At 28.3% G+C, this 19,947-nt stretch overlaps 2 protein-coding genes and 1 pseudogene across 3 annotated transcripts; all 3 read right to left on the minus strand.

Moving 5' to 3' along the window:
* Positions 1-572: 572 nt before the first annotated feature.
* LOC150025188 (uncharacterized) lies at positions 573-826 on the minus strand. The gene has a single exon (XM_090295658.1). It carries the CDS (start codon positions 744-746, stop codon positions 573-575), a length of 174 nt encoding a protein of 57 aa, XP_090151784.1. The 5' UTR covers positions 747-826.
* Positions 827-918: 92 nt separating this feature from the next.
* On the minus strand, positions 919-4,945 carry LOC137822236 (EIN3-binding F-box protein 1 pseudogene; annotated as a pseudogene). Its single transcript, XR_016515761.1, has 3 exons — positions 4,805-4,945; positions 1,389-3,348; positions 919-951 (listed from the first exon to the last, which is right to left on the minus strand). The product of XR_016515761.1 is annotated as an EIN3-binding F-box protein 1 pseudogene (transcript).
* Positions 4,946-15,991: 11,046 nt separating this feature from the next.
* LOC150025189 (RWP-RK domain protein) lies at positions 15,992-18,172 on the minus strand. The gene is made up of 6 exons (XM_090295659.1): positions 17,281-18,172; positions 17,057-17,177; positions 16,766-16,941; positions 16,506-16,663; positions 16,275-16,424; positions 15,992-16,165 (listed from the first exon to the last, which is right to left on the minus strand). Exons 1-6 carry the CDS (start codon positions 18,170-18,172, stop codon positions 15,992-15,994), a joined length of 1,671 nt encoding a protein of 556 aa, XP_090151785.1.
* Positions 18,173-19,947: the final 1,775 nt, after the last annotated feature.

Genomic DNA, 19,947 nt, shown 5'->3' on the forward strand with positions numbered 1-19,947 from the left:
TATTGAATATTTGATTAATTACATAATTACATGTGTTCTTCAATTTATTATACTAACAATTACGTATGAAATCAAAAGATGTTTTACTTTCATTATTTTTAAATTAACATTTATTTTTTGTGTAATAAAAGAATGTAAGTGGAATATGAAATTTTGGTTTGGGGTGTCTTTAAAATGCAGAAGACCAACTTTCGTTCTTGTTTTTTCCTACTCATAATTTTCTCAATTTCCATAACCCTCTTTTTTTCACGCATTTAGATAAATGGTTCAGTTAGTTCAACACTATACTAGAGACATGAAGAACAGATTTATAGTAAATTAACAAAGGAAAGCACTTATTTACAACACAAAATAAATAGATAGAAAAGTGACTATATATGTATTTATATATGCACTGATCAGTGCTACACAACAAATGCCTTCAATGTATATTAATCTCCCAATGGAGCACACAAAATATAAAACATATATTGGTTTCGCAACCATTCTAATATAACACACTCAAGACCTAAATAATAATATTATTCACCAAAGCATAACGGAAACAACATAAGCAAATGTAGTAGTACTACTCAGTTGTTGAAGATTACCATATAGATGAAAATGATTATAAGAACCACTGGAAAACAAATAAGCAAGGGAATTCCTGGTGGTGAAGGATTACCCATGAGAAGTGGACCAATCAGCATAATGGCTACAATGATACCAAACACGAGCATGGAACCCCATACTTCAGGTTGCGTCATTTCTCAAAGAAGGTTGATGATGTATGCAGTGTGTAGTGGTGCAATGGTGTATGCAGTGTGTTATGGCCTATATATATAGAGAGTTTTGATTGGCGAAAAGATGCAACGATTGATTGGTGTACACTAAAAACTGTTATAAAGAGAAATCTCATTTATAGGTACAAATCATAAATTAAATAATTGTAGAAACAGGTAAGGTATAAATCTGCATTAAACATACCAATTTATCATAAAATTTTCCATATGAAATAAAGAAAAAAAAAAGGGTTATAAGGTTCAGACACTCCTCTAAAATTATGTGTACGGACACATGTATCAGGCGACACTCGTACAACACGTATCGGTGAAATGTTCAATTCAAAAAACATTTGTTGGATTTTTGATAATCCTAACACAATTTAAAAAAATGAGAAACATTAATTTTTTAAAAACTTAAACTTGTAGTATAAATTTTAGTATGATTATAAAAATAAGGAAAAAATCATTTTGAACCAATCATGAAAAATATATTTCTGCTGAAACATATTTATGTATATAAATCTTTATTATGATACTAAGAAACAAAGATAAAGGACATACTCAAACATATTTATGTACATAAATCTTTATTATCAAGTTAAGAAACAAAGATAAAGGACAGACATGGTGGCAAAACTGATACAAAGCATGGCTAAAAACATCACGTGCTCTCATCCATGGAATGAATGCCAAAAAGCTTTCAACAGATTTCCAATTAAAGGAAACCTGGAAAAAAAATGAGGTTGAAATATAACTGTATCTCTGGAAAAGGAGAACCGAGTAGTGGGATTGACCCAGTTTTTTCAATGCAGGCATGCTCTTGTCTGAAACCGATATACATCCTGCCAAAGAAAGTATCTCCAAGCTGCAAGAGCTGCAATACCGGTATCAGTGATTGCACACTTGGAAACATCAAGATCAGACAGCATCGGACAATTGCCTGCAATTGCCATCGTGCTAGCATCGGTGACTCTTGTACAACCATCAAGGCATAGCACCTGACGAGTACATCCATGTGAATTCACAATAGGCAAAACTACTTTGTCCGTCACATTTATACATCCCCTTAGATTAACTGTTGTCAGACCAGTTTCAGAACACTCCAGCAGTGGAAGAAACCCTGCGTCTGTTACTCTCTGAAGTCCACTCAATTCAACATGCCTAAGCTGAGGACACAGTTTTCCAAGTAAAGCAAGATTAGCATCGCCAAATCCAGGGCAGTCACGGATTGTTAAAGACCAAAATGATTCACAAGGAGACATTGCTGGCAAATCAGCGTTCAGATCTTTGATCCCATAGCAGCTAATCAGAGTAAGAACCTTCAGTTTGGCAGCACAGTGAAAAAAGACGCCAAAAAGCCCAATTTGGGTAATTCTGTGGCATTCTTGCAATTGTAGGCTCTCAATTGATAGAGAAGCCCTGGTAAATGAAACCAACCCCTTGTCTGACAGAAATGCACACTTACGAAGCTGGAAGTTTTTCACATTTGGACAACCCTTTCCAATAGCTTCGATCCCTGTGTCTGTCAATCCTTGGCAGCCTTCGATTGTGATTGAATTCAGTTTCTGCAGTCCACGGCTATTACCCATAACCCAGAACCCTTTCTCGCTGACATTTGGGAGGCAACTTAGGACAAGATCGGTAACTTGAAAGCCATAATGCCCAATCGTTGCTAGAGAGAGATCAGACACCATCAACGACTCAAGCTTCATCTTTGATAGAACATAAGAAGTTGAAGTCAAAAGGCCACAAACTCCCTGATCACCAACTCCGGAGCAACCCTTGATCGATATAGACCTTAGATTGGGACCCAACTTCCCAATAGCTTGTAGACCTATGTTACCAATGTTGGGACATGACTCAATTGACAACTCACCCAGATTTGGACACTTCTTCGAGACTGCAATTAAAGTCTTGTCAGAAATATTGGGACACTTGCAAAGGTCAAGCTTCTCTAACTTACGACACCCGCTAGCAATCTCAATTAGGCCTTCATCATCAATAGTAGCAACATCAAACACAGAGAAAACCTTTAGAGAAGGGCATCCATGAGCAATGGCCTTGAGACCTACGTTAGTCACCCCACGACCTGAATTGCATCCACGAATAGTAAGCTTCCCCAGACCTCCTCGAGAGGCTGTTCCAACAGCAATGGCAGCAAGTCTAACATCTGTTGCCTTCTTTCCCTCCAAGCTTCGGGATAGAAGATATCCTTCGTTGCTAAATCCCTGATCATCATCACCACCCACATTATAATCTCCTGTACTTCCATTGCTGCATATTTCATTCTTACAAATACTGCTTAAAAGCATAAGCCAGCGCTTGGATACAGAAGCACAGACACTCCTATCTTGGCCAGCAGGCAACCTTCTAAGGATCTCAAAGAGGCATTCATCTGGCAAAGATTCAATAGATATCTCCTGCTTCTGCTCATCAAACCATTCTCGATTGATATCAAATGAAACACTGACGCGAGATCTCTTCTGAAGAGAAAAGTAATCAACTGAACGGCCAAGAGACAAAAAGAGACATGGTTCCTTGGGGTTAGGATATATACGACCCCCAGGACAAAAATCATCATTTCCTGAAGAAAAAAAAAATTACAGCCAAGGTGAAGATCGCAACAAAATTACGCATAAAACACTCCAAGGAAACGTAAATTTCCACACAATTAAAACTATAGAAAGCATATGTTATATGAGCGACAGTTTTGAACATACAAAAGAAACCAGATATATTCGTGAAGCATCTAAAGGCAGCAGCTGCCTCAGGTCAACTCCGAAATATTTGCAGAACTAATAAGATTAACCACTCAACAGTTGAACCTTCTGCCAAGTGATCTCAAGAACAAGATCCAAAGACTATTACCAACAAAATTCACCTTTGTACACAAGATTAACTGCTCAAAAGTTGAAACTTACTACTATATGATTAAAAAAAGGATCCAATTATTTTCACGGAATACCAAAAACTGCTAAAAAAAAACCCATTTGGCCAATCCAAACTAAAATTATCTCACTATCTAATAAAAAAACTCCGAATCTCTTCCCATCTCTCATCAGATCTACCAACAAAGACAAAGATTCATCACTTATAATGCTTTGTTTGAATTGAGGAGGAGATCTTGGAGTGAGAAAAAAAATGAATTTGTGAAGATTAAGGAGTGAGAATGTTTGAATTGATGAATAATGAAGTGAATATAGTTTATTGAGATTACTAGTGATGTGATAAGAGAGAATTTAAAAATTATTTTAAAAATGTAAAATATAAGTTTATAAATTTATTATTGTTATTAAAAAATATTTGAATAATAAATTATGTAGATTTGAATTAATTAAATTTTTGTAATATATAATATTTATAATTACTTGTATTTTTAATAAAAAAAATTAAAAATGTTATTGATATTATAATTTTATTTTATTATTTATTGTTATTAATAGTATAATTAAATATTTTTAAAATTATTTAATAAATTTATGTATTATTTAATTTTTTTATATTGTATATTTATACTTATATAATTTATATTTATATATGAAAAGGATTCTAATTTTTTACTACTGATTCAACCCTTCTTTATTTTATCACATCTTATTAGTAAAAATAAAATATTTTATTTTATCATTCATATGAATTATTTAAAAAGTAAAATTATTTTTTATTTTTTAAAATTATTTTTTAATATTTTAAATTAATATTATAAGATACCAACTAAGTCCTTCACTCTTCCCTTCCTTAATTTAAGAAAAAAAAACATAAATAAAAGAAAACCATACTCTCACAGTCACTTCTCTATTTCCCCTACAACAGAAGAAGAAGGAAATGCGGCGCTGAAACAACAGAAAAAGCATCTGCTCCCTCCTCTCTCCTCCCTCCTTGTATATGGAAACTAACAAAGCATTAAAACCCAAATAATAATCTTTGACCAACAAAAAAGAAAAGAAACATTTAAGGCAACCTCTGAAAAATAATCACAAACACAACAGCCAGACCCATGAATTGAATCGGGTAAAACATGCGATCAAACAAAAAGCTACCTGAAAAGCTGAAGACTTGAGACATGGGCACAGTTCAAACAAGCCCGGGAGGTGAAATCTGGTATGTTCCACACAAAAGAAGGGTTGAACGATGATAGCGTAGAAGAAAAAGGCAACATGAGGGAGAAAAGGAGGGAGAAGATGGAAACCCTATGAGATAGGGCAAAAAAAGAGAGAGAAAGTGAGGGAAAGAGAAATGAGGGGCTTGGGTTGGGCAAAGAGAGGCTTTTATTGAAAGTGGAAACAATCAGATTCGGATGCAATGAATGCGAACGTTCCCAAGTGCAATGTATCTGAACACACAAAGTGGGGTTTCTTTTCTTTGTATTACTCTTCCACCAAATCAATACCAGAAACCACACACACTGCTTTCTTCTTTCTATATCTGCTCAACTGCCAAAGTAACTGGAACTTCAAGATACCCTTTCACTAAAACTTAGACCCAAACAACACGCACACAACATGGCTCATATACGTGAAATTTTGGGTAAACACCACTGGACAGACTCGTTACGTTACGTTACATACTGCTGCAAAGAAAGAAACAAAGACAAAGGACACAGATGGTGGCAAAACCGATACAAAGCATAGCTAAAAACATCAGGTGCCAACACCACAAAGGAATATACCTAAAACTCCAGAACCCCGTAACTATTGCTCACAGGGATAGACAGTCTTTAAAAGTGGCATCTCATAATGCCAAAAAGCTTTCAACAGATTTCCAATTAAAGGAAACCTGGAAAAAAAATGAGGTTTAAATATAACTGTTATGAAACCTTTCTCATGAGTCAGGCAGGGCTTTGGCAATGGCAGTCCATTGCACAGGTCTGTCATCACAATCCTTTTCCCTTTAGGGGGTTTAGGGTTCTTTTGTGGGTGATTATATTTTTACACCCGCTCCAGTCTCCAGTTTTCAGTTTACACGTACACTAAAATATTAATATTTATAATAAAAAAAAATAAAAATAAGAAAATATCTTTAATGTAATATTAAATAAAATATAAGATGTTAAAATAATTTTTAAAATTAAAAAAATAAAAAATAATTAAAATATTAATATTTAGTGGGATGTAAAGTAGAGCAATGAGTGTTAAACCATCATTTTTCTTGTTTTTTACTACCAAGTCCTACTTTTTTAGGTTTATTTTTTAAAAAAATGATATAATGACAACCTTGTTCTAGTATACAATTCTCTTTCTTTACTTAAAATTTCAACTTTTGTATGAAATGATAAAAATACCCTTTTTTATATCATAAATGAAGAGTTGTATAGTGGAGCAAGTTGTCCATATATCATTGCTCTATTTTTTTAAGGGTTTAGGATTATGATATTTTGACACTCCTTACTCCACCCTACACTCACAATAAATATTAAAATTTGTAAAATACAAGTCAAATACAAAATGTTTCAAAGTTAAAAAAATTATAAATTTTTATAAATAATTAAAATATTAATATTTATTGAAGTGTAACAAACATTTTTGTTTTTTTAACTCTTCATTTTAACCTCTACTAGTTTTATTAACCCGCACAGGAAAGAAATGTAGAATATTAATTATTTATAAACCACTATTAATATATTAATAAATAAATAAGTTATTTTAATTTATATCAGTGAATAATTGGGTTTTTTTGTTTTAAAAAACACGTATGAAGATTCTTGTAACGCCACGTGTAAAATTTTTTACTTTTAGTAGACTAATTTTTTTTAACTTGAAAAAATTGTGGCAGAGTGAGACTTGACAAAACTTTCTGTTCCATTGTATTAAGTATATATTTTTTATGACTAGCTTCAAAAAATTTAAAAGTTTTTGTTTAAATAAACACTCAGAAAATATCTTATAATGTCAAGTGTAAAAGTTTAATGCTTTTATAAAATTATTTTCTTGTTTAATTGCACGCGAAAGAAATATATTATTTTAATTATTTATGAAGTTTTATTTCATAATTTTAAAGCATAATGTTAATTATAATTATAAGTCATATGTTAATCATATTTAGACAATTAGTTTGGTTGTTAAAAAAAATTGTAGAAACAATATTTTAGTTTGAATTCTCCTTTTTAAAAGTCGTGTATAAATAAATGAGTAATTAATTTAACATATTGATGTTATTATTTTTTTAATCATCAAATTTCCTTCCATATTATTATTATAATATTATCTAGTGCATTTATTTAATACAATCATTATTAAAACAATTTTATTGTGATATTATTATGTTAAGTTCTGCTTCTAAAATAATTTTATTGTTTTTTTTTAAGTCATTTAACCTATATAAATTCTTTCATCCCACTCTAAGTTTTGTTGATTTATTTGACACATTTTTTTCTCTATTTTGTATAAAAATACAATCTATGTAATTATATATATATATATATATATATTTAAATGTAAATAAAAAAAATAAAAAAAAAATACACAACCATATTAATATATAAAAAATAAACATCAACAAATGCGAATAAATATAAAAAAACTAAACATACTAAAATTAATATAAACAATACATAAACATAACTAATACACATAAATAAATAAAATTGTTCAAGTATCAACAAATTGAAACAAATTTTGAGGAAAGTAAGTAACAATAAATAGTTATGTAAAAAAGAGGAGTCATCCTACAAGTCGAATAATTCGAATTTCATTATTTGGTATGTTAACCTATCTATCAAAATCAATTTTATCGTCTTCTTTGAAGTCATTTAACATACAACAATTCTTCAATCCCATTCCAAATTTTGTTGATTTATGTGACACTTTTTTTTCACTTTTTTTGTATAAAAATATAATTTATATAAATTATATATATATATAATTATAAATGTAAATATAAATAAAAAAAATTACAAAGCTAATATTAATATATAAGAAATATACATAAGCATATACGAATAAATAAACAACTAAACATAATAAAATTAATATAAACATAAATAATACACATACACAAATTTCGAGGAAAATTAGTAACAATAAACAGTTATGTAAAAAAAAATGATTTATTCTAAGAGACGAATTTCATTATTTGGTAGGTTAACTTCTCTTTCAAAAACAATTTTATAGTCTTCTTTGATGTCATTATACTTATAGAAGTTTTGTTGATTTATTTAACGTGTTTTCTTTCACTATTTTGTATAAAAATATAATTTACATAATTATATATATATATATGTATATATACATGTAAATTTAAATAAATAAATAAATTGCAAAGCAAATATTAATATATAAGAAATTTACATCAACATGTATGAATAAACAAAAAAACTAAACATATTAAAATTAATATAAACAATGCATAAAGATAAATATATTACACGTAAATAAATAAATTGTTCAAGTATCAAGAAATTGACACAAAATTTAGGAAAGTAAGTAACAATAAACAATTATGTAAAAACATTATTTGGTATGTTGACATCTGCTTAAAAAACCATTTGATCATCTTCTTTGAGGTACTTTAACATACATAAATTCTTCTATCTCCACTCCTAGTTTTTCTAACCTATGTTTTGCACGGGAAAGAAATGCAACCCAACTTGCAAGAACCTGTGAGGAGCAATAACAAATAATGATAGCAACAAAAACACATTAAGGAAGACATAGAAATTTTAACGTGGAAACCTTCTCAATGTGAGAAGTAAAAACCACGGATACAAGTCACTCAATTAAGCTCCACTATGATCAAAATTAAGGTTATAAAAGAGTCTTAAATCACAACACAAATTATGCTTAATAATCAGTTAAATAGCAAGACAACATAAATGAAATAGAAAACAATAAACCAAAAATTCACAAAACTGCGGTTACCGTACACTACCTATATTTCACTATTAACAATCTGAAAGATGAAATTAATATATAAATAAATTATTCTAATTTGTGTCTAGTGAATAATTTGGGTCTTTTTTGTTCCATGAAACACGCATGAAGTTTCTTATAGTGCCACGTGTAAAAGTTAATGCTTTTAGTGAAATATTATTTTTTTTCTTCAAAAAATTGTGGAAGTGAGACGTGTTAAGTATAGGTTCGTTTTAGGGCTAGCTGAAGAGTTTGGGTTCTTTTTGTTCCAAAAACCATTTAGGAAGTGTGCCTTATAGCGCCACGTGTAAAAGTTTTTGCTTTTAGTTTTTACTTCAACAAATTGTGTTAATGAGACATGACAAAACTTTATGTTTGTGTTTCATTGAAATATATTAAGTATACATTGGTTTTAGGGTTAACTAAAAAATTTTGAAATTTTTTGTTCGAATAAACATTCAGGATTTGCCTTATAACTTTATGCTTTTATTAAAAAAAAAATTCATTGCACACGAAAGGAATATATTATATTAATTATTTATGGAGTTTTATTTCGTAATTTTAAAACATAATGTTAATTATAATTATAAGTCAGATGTTAGTCATATTTAAACAATTAATTTATTTGTTAAAAAAATTGTAGAAACAATATTTTTTTAAAAAATTTCCTTTTTAAAAGTCGTATATAAATAAATAAGTAATTAATTAAACATTATTTGTTAGACGTAATGTATAACAGTTGCTTTTTTAATCATAATTTTTTCTTGCATATTATTATTATGACATGAGCTGGTCCATTTATTATTTAATATAATTATTATTAAAGTTTGATTTTAAAATTGTTATAAGACTATAGATGATACTTTGTTAACTTTTAAATCCTACAAATTTTTTTATCCTTGTATTTACACAATAAGCAGCGTGTTCTTAAGAGTGTTTTTCAAATGCAGTTGTAACAAAGAATTTAAAGTTAGTATAATCTCAAAAACATAGAATGGTAGTTTGGGAAGAATCTATGACAAAGTGCGGAAGACAACTATAAAAATTAGTTTTGAGAAAAGTATGGGATATTCTAGAAATTTTATTTATTTAAAATTTTCATTTAAGTAGGACATTAAATAATCCAGAATTAGTATTTATTAAGGTTTTGATTAATTTAAGAATTTTATTTATTTTAGATATTTTATTTAAGTAAAACATTAAATAATTTATGATTTGTATTTGTTTAAAAGTTGAATAATTTAAGAATTTAATTTAATGTAAATTTTTGTTTAATTCAGTAATTTAGGATTTATAATTTTCTATTATTTCAAATAATTTATAAATTTTATTTATTGTAAAATTTTATTTAAGTATGACATTCAATAATTTAGGATTTTTATTTATTGTAATTTTTTATTTAAGCATGATATTAAATAATTTATAATTTGTATTTATTTAGGATTTTGAATAATTTAGTAATTTAATTTATTTCATATTTTATTTAAGTAGAACATTAAATCGTTTAGATTTTGTATTTGTTTTATATTATTATTATTATTATTATTATTATTATTTAAGTAGGAAATAAAATAATTTAGAATTTGTATTTATTTAAAAATTTGAAAAACTTGGATAATGATATTAAATAATTTAGGATATAATTTTGGACATGTATTTATTTAAAAATTTGAATAATTTTACAATTTATTTTATTTTAGATTTTTTTTAAGAATGACATTACAAATTTTTTGAGTTTTATTAATTTAGGATTTTGAAAAACTTAGAAATTTTAGTTAATTTAAATTTTTATTTAAGTAAGAAATAAAATAATTTCAGATTTTATATTTATTTAAAATTTTAAAAAATTTAAAATTTTATTTATTTGAAATTTTTATTTAAGTATGACATTAAATAACTTACTACTTGTCTTTATTTAAGATTTTGGATATTTTATAAATTTTATTTATTTTAAATTTTCATTTGAGTAAGACATTAATAATCCAGAATTAGTATTTATTAAGATTTTGAATAATTTAAAAATTTATTTATTTTAAATATATTATTTAAGTATGACATTAAATAATTTATAATTTATATTATTTTAAAAGTTTGAATAATTTAGAAATTTGTTTATTTAGAAATTTATTTTATTTCATATTTTAATTTAAGTAGAACATAAATCATTTAGATTTTGTATTTATTTTGGATTATTATTTAAGTAGAAAATTAAATAATTTATAATTTGTATTTATTTAAAATTTTGAAAAACTTAGAAAAATTATTAATTTTACATTTTTAGTTAATAATATGACATTAAATGATTTAGGATATGGATTTATTTAGAATTTAGAATAATTTAAGAATTTTATTGATTTTCTATTTTTTTTAAGAATGACGTTAAAAAAATTTGGATTTTTTTATTTATTTAGGATTTTGAATAATTTAGTAATTTAATTTATTTCATATTTTTATTTAAGTGAATGATAAATCATTTAGATTTTATACTTATTTTAAGATTATTATTTAAGTAGGAAATAAAATAATTTATGATTTGTATTTATTTAGGATTTTGAAAAATGTAAAATTTTTATTAATTTTAGGTTTTAGTTAATAAAGATATTAAATAATTTAGGGTATGGATTTGTTTATAATTTTGAATAATTTAGGATTTTTATTGATTTTTTATATTTATTTAAGAATGTTAAAAAGTTATGGATTTATATTTATTTAAGATTTTGATAAACTTAACAAATTTATTTATTTAATTTTTGTATTTAAATAAGAAATAAAATAATTTAAGATTTTGTATTTATTTAGGATTTTTAAAAAATTTAAAATTGTATTTATTTGAGATTTTTATTCAAGTATGATATAAAATAAGTTAGAATTTGTGTTTATTTAAGATTTTGAATAATTTAGAAATTTTATTATGTGCAGATTTTGAAAATAACTTTCCTTAGTTATGTTATTAAACTTTTCATATATCAAACTATACAAAATTTGATTCTACACAGATACGACTTACACGAGGAGTGGAGATTGATCACACTATACACAATTAGGGTGTGTTTGAATTAGAGGGTGTGGGGGAGTGGAAATTTGAGGGTGAGTGGGAGTGGAAGTGTGAAGAAAGTTGAGGTTGTTTGGATTAGGGTATGTTAGAGTAGATATGTGAAGAAAGTTTTTTGAAATTTGTGAGTGATGTGATAGTTGTAAGAATATTGTAAATCATTTTGAATAGTAAAGTTTGTAAGATTACAATTTTACCCTTGTATATAAAAAAAATAAAATAATGATTAATCCTATTTCATATTTTAGTTAATTATAATTTAAAATTAAATTATAATTTTATTATTTAACATTTTATTAATTAAAATTTATTTTTTATTTAAGTTCATTTATTTACATAATTTTAATATTATATGTGAATTTTTAAATTATGTTATGTTATATATAGAAATATATAAAAAAAATTAATTAAGTATTTTAGATGATTAATATTATTTATTATTATATAAATTTCTTTTTTATAAATAATTATATATATATTTTTTATTATTAATAAAATTATTAATGTTTAATATAAATAAAATAAAATAAAAATAATAATAATTATTATTATTATTATTCTTTATTAAAATTATTTGATTTGCATTTATTATTATTATTTTATAAATTAATTTTAAATCTTATTATTATTTTAATATTTATATTAATAGTATTAATAATACTTTACATTATTATTATTTATTTGGGTATACACAATTTATTTAAAAAAATTAAATGATTTTAATTAGCTTTTGTGGGTAAAAATGTAATTTAGAGATGTCTAGCTGGCTTTCTCTTCTCCCCTTGAGCTTTCTCTTCATCAATGAGAAGCTCAAAAATTCATCCAACTTCCCTTTCCACTTCCCTTCTCCCTCCTCCATCAGTGGAAGCAAACATGAAGCACCTCCTTATTTCCGTCGTCGTGCACAATACTCATGCGGATCCAAACGAAGCCTTATAGATTTTTTTATTCAATATCAATCCTACAAATATAAAATTTAATAAGCAGGACAAAGTGTTATTGTTAAAGTTAACAAATATGTTTTTTTTTTTTTTAAAGTATTTAAATTATGTTTATAAATTACATTTTAGGGTTCATGCAATTATAAATAAGTGGGATATGGTTTATGTATAAAATTTTAGATTATATAATATGAATGTTAATGAAAGTATATAGATTATATAATAGATAAAAAGTAATAGTATACATGTATTTTTATTTATTTTAAAATAAATGTATAAAAGAATAAATTAAATTATTGAATATAAGTCATTAAGATGATATTAATTATTTTATGAAAACAACATCGCAAAGGATGATTTTCTTGTTTAAATGGATAATTTCCTTTGTTGGATTTTCATTGTGACAGTAAAAATATTTTTTTGGCTTGTTCTAAATAGGTTGATCATTTTCATTATGCAAAGTTGTAACTGGTTGTCTCGACTCTTTGTTTCGAACGAGATGAAATTCAACTTGATATGCCTTCCTAAACGTGTGGAAGTTGTAAACTGGATCAACGAATGTCGTCATTTGTAAATGACAAAATGAACAAACAACAATAACGTGACAACAAGGAAGTCAAAGAGTTTGGAAGTTACCACAATCACACCACCAATCATTTAATCTACTTGTATATGATTTAGGTCGTCGACCATATTGGAGATGACTATTTGATCAAAATTATCGGATCAAGACTAAAAAATTATATAAAGTAATTTTTATTATTAATAAAAAATTAAAAACTAGTTTCTAAATTGATGTTTAATTAATTAAGAAAGTTTAAACTATCAAATTCTTAACAACACAAATCAATTTAGATTATAAATTGATACTTAAAAAAATGGTATGATCAAACCACTATTTCTTAATGTATTTAATAGCTTTATTCAAATTCACTAATTTCTAAATTTTAACATGTTATTTCATATTCATCTTTCTACACACTGAAGTTACATAAAAGCTCTGTATTTTAAGAAATTATTTATCCTTTTTCCTTTTATATTAAGGGTAAGGTAAGAAAAATATTTGAAAAATAAACCAAATTTTAATTAAAAAGAATGGACTAGCATGCATAGATAGCTGTGCAACAATATTTGTGGCAAAGTTTTGACAAAATTTCAGAATGGATAAAATTTTTAAACACCCATCATGTAAAGTGAGGAACGAAAATTAGAGAACTCGTACTAGAATAAACATCCATTTAGTATAATAGTAACTAGAACAATTCCAACCAAACATTTTTTTTAAAGAAAATAAACAAATATTACTCAAAATTTTAATAGTTAAATGAAAGAAGTAATCATTAATTAATTTAATGATTAGTTTAATAATTAACAAAAATCGACAACTAAAACTTTAATCACTATTTAGTGACTAAAATTAGTAATTAAAATATTTATCACTATATCGATCTTACATTATCTTTAATCCTAATTTTTGTTTAAAAATATTATATATCTTATATGTATGCGCGCGTGTATATATATATATATTGTATATGTGAATGCAACAACAAGAATACATGATTCTTTGACATTCTTAGGAGCAACTTGAGTTGGTCATGAAATGACACTATCAATGTTCTAATTCAAGAACTCACTAAGACTTTGCACCAAACCAAAGCTTATATGGAAGTCCATATATTGTCAAATGGAATCAACAACAAAGAATGAAGAACAGAATTAAACAACCGAACAGAAATGAAAAGGAAAGCTACTGCACCGAACAGAAAAATGGAAACAAAGCTAGAAACACAAATTGTAATCGGTACACATGAAAGGAAACACTAGTAACTAAGAAACTACCGAATGAAAATTGCAGAAATGAAAAAAGAACACTTATAGAAAGGAGCTTGCTGGATTTTGAGACTTGGAGAAGCAATTCACGCCACTTGGAGCCTTGTCCCAAGATAAGTGAAGGAGTGCCGCCACTTGAAGCTCACCATTGCTCACAAGATAAGGCAAAGGAAGAAAAAGACTCAAGACTCACAATTTCTCTCTAAATTTGAGTATAGTCTCTCTACTTTAAATTCCAAATCTGATTTGTACAAGGGCAGCACCTTTATTTATAGCCTATAAGGTGCTGAAATACAAAGCCAAATGTGCCTCAAATGAGAGTCAAATTCGGCGCCAACTAGTGCATGAAGGAAGTGTGACTTTCCTTCCTAGTTTGGCACCTCCTAACTCCTATCTACACTCCCCTAGCCTCCCTTACTACTTACACATATTTATTACATCCGCACCCCTATTCTATAAAAGAAATAAGAAGAGCCATCTCTTATTATACTCTTGTCCCAAAGCTCTTGCCATGCTCTTAGTGATTCGTTGGGCTTGGGCCCCTTGTTGGGCTTGGGCTTCATGGGCTTGAGCATCCTCTACTTGGTTTAGTATTAGCTGGCTAAATAACAAAGGAGACACAAATTATCAAATTATTTAATTTATATAAAAAAATTATAGAAAAATATATAAAATAAGCACACAAATTATCAAATTATTTAATTTATATAAAAAGTTATAGAAAAATATAATAAAATAAGCCATATAACAAATATTTTAAAAGTATCTATGGCGTTTAGACTTATTTTTAGCTTATGTAAGGAAATTGAGTTCACAATATATAAAAAAATATGAGTAATTTTTTTTCTACTTTCATGATTATATTATAATGAACTCATTAACTAATAAATATTAACCCTATAACTAATTTTTTTATTTTAATTATTTATTTCAATATTTATTAAAATATTTTGAAAAAAATATATTGATATTTTAAAGATTCATAATAATTGAAAGTTAAGTTACATATATATACTTCGAGATACTGAAAAAACAAATAAAACAATATAGATAAATAGAACAACTAATAAGCTACACATGAAAACATTATTATTTTTAAAAAAAAACATTAAATTATTGTTTTCTTTTATTATTATAAAACACATTATAATAACAGTACATTTTTGGGTTATTAAATTCAATTAGTTATTTTTTTCTACATTTAATTATTTCTGTTTTTTATACTGGATCACACATAATTTTCTTGCATTTTTGTCAGTGAAATTTTCATCAGAGAAATCACCATTACCATCTAGAAACACCTGTTTTCTATTACATAATAATAAAAATCAATATCTTTATTAGAATTAATCTTAAGAATAAAATTAAAAAGGAATTAGTTATGACAGAATTAATAGTTTCATGCAAGATAACTTATTACAAAATGTAACTTCACAAAGGAAATAAATAAAATACAATTTAACATCGACAAAAACACTCAGAGTCACCACATGCATCACCACCGTGAACTAATCTAAAAGTATTAAAGAACGGAATAACCCTAACCCTATAACACTATTCTTCTTCCAATTGGAGCATTTCTATTCCGGTTGGGGCAACTCCACCACAAACTGCAACCATTTCTCGCTGGAGTCTTTGAATTTCTTGTCGAACTCTCTTGCTTGTCCCTTCATAGGGTGAATTCAGTGCTTTTCTCAGAACTCTCACATCCTTCGCAAGGCTTTGCAGCTGAGCATATCAAGACACATGACGATGATGTTCAACACAAATAGTGATCAATCCACCAAAAATCAAAGAACAAAAACCAAGTTAAAGGAGAGATTGCATGCATGCAAACCTTTCTTTGGGGCCACCTTTTCAAGTTTCCCAAGCGGCTGATTTTCTTCACCACAGAGTCGCTTACATCCAGTTTATCCGCTGCATCCCTAATAGTTAAATGGAAGAAAGGGCTCAAATCATTCATTGTCATCTTTGGTACTCTCTTCCTCTGTGTAAGGCAAAAAAAGAGATAAAACATTTAAAACCAGTACGTTACGCAAAACATCTTAAGAAACACAAAATGTACTACCTGAACTGCCATATTACGTTTAGGCTTAGGCTTAGTAGTTGAAGCCTCTCCATTATGAGGCTCAGGAACAGGATCAGACTCAGGAATAGTCTCAGGCTCAGGCTCGGGCTCGGGCTCGGGTTCGGGCTCAGAATCAGACTCAGGCTCTGTGCTATTAGCTACAAAAAAAATAAATTCAAAACTCAGGAAACACGATTGAAGGGTGAAATTGTCATGATTGGTCGAAGAGAAAATGTGACAGTTAAGAGAAGAAGACCAACGTGGACTCAAGTCATCGTCTCCGTCATTATAATGTTCAACCCAATCAAGTCCAGTGCAGATGGTATCATAATACGAAGACAACGGATCATCAAGAGTAACGAGCCCTAATCTTGTCTGATCCTTGCAGTACGCTGCCAGGAAACTCCTTATTTGTTCTATGCTTTTGCCGCACAAACTGGTAATACAGAAAAAGATGAAGGTTAATTAATAAATGCAGATAGGAACTAAAAACTATGACTTCAACACATGCTAAATAAATAGCAGCACCACACTTGGAAGTTAGAATTTACTCTATCATTTGATAAATTTCTCTTGGAGGTTCACCCCCTGGTGTCATATCCTGAATGTGGAATATCGCGTGGCCAATCACCCCGAGCGATCCATGAATCTCTAGCTTTTCAAACTTAAAACCTGCCAGTATTTAGAATTTGAAGAAAATGAAAACAAGACAAAAAATATGGCGGAAAAATTAAATATATTTGGGTGCATATTGTATTCAAAACTTAATAATTACCATCTGTGTGAATTATTTGTCTAAGAATTTGACAGCAAGAGCAAGATAGTAACTTTGATGACGAGGGCCAATGATCAATTGCGATCACGTCTTCCTCGTTCAGTATACCATGCCTTAACAATGGATGTTCAGCCATGGATTGGTTACCCACGTCGATGTTGGGAACTTCTCCTCCTGTGGTAAAATTACAATTCACATGCAAGGATTGTTCTTGGAACGTTGGATTCAGGATGGGAACATGAATCTGTTCAACGCCAAATTGATAAACATTTTGGCTTTGGGGCAGTGTATGCAGGAGTTGGGGCAGCGCATTTTGTTGTTTGGAAAGTGCATTTTGTGGCACTTGCTGTTGGTGTTGGGGCAATGCATTTTGTTGCAAGGAGGGTGAAACGAGTTCATCATTGGATAGATCGAAAATTGAGATGTCCCGGTCGATCAAGTTATGAAGAAACGGGTCAAAGGAAGTGTCAATATCAATATCAAATGGTGCGGGAGGCCAAACTCGAAGTTGGTTTAGATTTATGTGTGCACTCATATTTTCTCCGTTGGGAAAATTATCTTTGTCATGCATGGGATGATCTTCAATCATTGAATCCATGAAGGAAAATTTACGCTTTCTCATCGACCAACCCCCCTGATCCAATTTAGAAACTCCTCCTGTGGTGATATCATTATCGCTATGAGTGGATACATCTTCAATGGTTAAACCAGTGAAGGAAACATGATCCTGTTCAACCACAAAAGGATCATTTTGTTCTGCATTTCGTTGCTGCGGCAGTACATTGGGTTGGTCATTGAATATATAGACAAGTGCGGGGTCTGGTTCGATATAGTTACTAATAAGTGGACTGTTGTCAAATAAGTCGGAGGAGTTATTCCAATTGTTATCCATGGATGCATTGAAGACACAAAACACTTAATCACGGTGGAAAATGTGTGTAGTAGCGGCGCTGGAAAGCAGCGCCGCCACTGAGAATATTAACTTCTGACACGATTTGTCGGTAATTGAAACAAAGATAAAAAGAATAATAGATAATATAGGTGGAATGCATGGGAATTATATAGGGACTAAGAGACACAACTGACCGTTATTGACCGTTGGAAATTGAAACTGATTGTTATGAAAAACTATTACGAAGAGACTTTCTATAACGTTGTCACCCTTCATCACTAGTTGGTTCGAGCATGTTTCAACCAATCATGGTGAGAAATGAAGATGTGTTTTGATCTGACTGAGAAAAATTTAAGTGAAATTTCACTTAAATTTAAGTGAAATATTTTATATCTACAATAAAATATTAATATTTTAACTGTCAATGATTGGTGACGTGGCAAGGACAAGGAAGAAAGAGTACGGGTGTGGTGAGGGCCTTAACAATGGCTGTTCTGCGGCTGCCTCCATGTGGTGGAGCGACTGTTCGGTTGAGAGAAAAGAAGGAGGGAAAGGGAAAAACAAACAAATTCAATATCTTAATTTCAATTTATAAAACCCTATCAAAATTCTTTTAAATATGGCTAGAGGTGGTAAATTGCGTTTTCAAATTTTACATAACTTTTTGTTTTTTAATCTCATTTTTTAAAAGGAGACTATGGAGTGTGTTTTAAAATTTGACTTTTTTTTACTTTTTTAGTGAATTTGTTTACTTTTTAAATAATATAAATATGTTTATTTTATTTTATAAAACCCTGTGACTTTTTCAGTGGATTTTTTTTATATTTATAGATAACTTTGTTTACAAAAATTATTAATGAACGTAGATTATGTTTCTTTTAATAGTCAATATTTAAGAAAAGTCTCGTCCTTTCCCTTCCATTAACTAATGTTGATTAAAAAGAATTCAAATATTAAATAATTATTGATTATTTTTTAAAAAGAAAAATGGTGGAGGGAAGAGAAAGAGATGCCATTATCTGATAATGAAAAAAAGAGAGAATGAAGTGAACAGGAAATTCTTTTCATTCAATTTCCAATAAGAAAACTACAAAATTTAAAAAGAAATCCAAGTGCATAAAAAAAAATTATAACAAAAAAAATCTATTTTTATCTATTTATTGACAAATTATGTTAATAATTAAGAACTCTCAACTCGTATTCATAAATAATTTTAAAAAAACTCTTATTTTATAATTTTTCTAAAAAGTTAGACTTATTTTGAGAAAAAATCTATAAACAGTCACTTGTATACATACATTATTAACGGAGACATTTATCCTTCCAAAATTAATTTACAATTTGAATATTTATTCATAATAAGAGTTTTTTTTTAAGTTTATTTTATATAGATCCCTTCATTTCATCACTCACAGGTTTTGTGCGAGTTGGAAGAGGAGTCATGCAGCCATTTGTTCTTCAAGTGCAGGTTAGCTTGGGTTGTCTGGAGTCAATGTTATGTTTGGTTAGGTTTGGTGTCTGTGAACCACTCGGATTCGCATTTTCATTTTCAACAATTTAGGTTGCGTAACGCATCCAATTCTGTTAATGCAGTGTGGGGGACAATTTGGATCGCAATAGTAAGTGAAATTTGGAGTCTCAAAAATAAGATAATCTTTAAAGGAGGGATGATGGATCGTGGATCGTTTTCAAGGTACCATTACCTTGTTTTTCTTACTCTGAGTGGTGTCTTACTCCCTTGATTTGCAAAAACATATTTTAGTGTTGTTTTGTGT

This window comes from Phaseolus vulgaris, chromosome 9 (assembly GCF_051622355.1).
Source record: "Phaseolus vulgaris cultivar YP4 chromosome 9, ASM5162235v1, whole genome shotgun sequence".
NCBI lineage: Eukaryota > Viridiplantae > Streptophyta > Magnoliopsida > Fabales > Fabaceae > Phaseolus > Phaseolus vulgaris.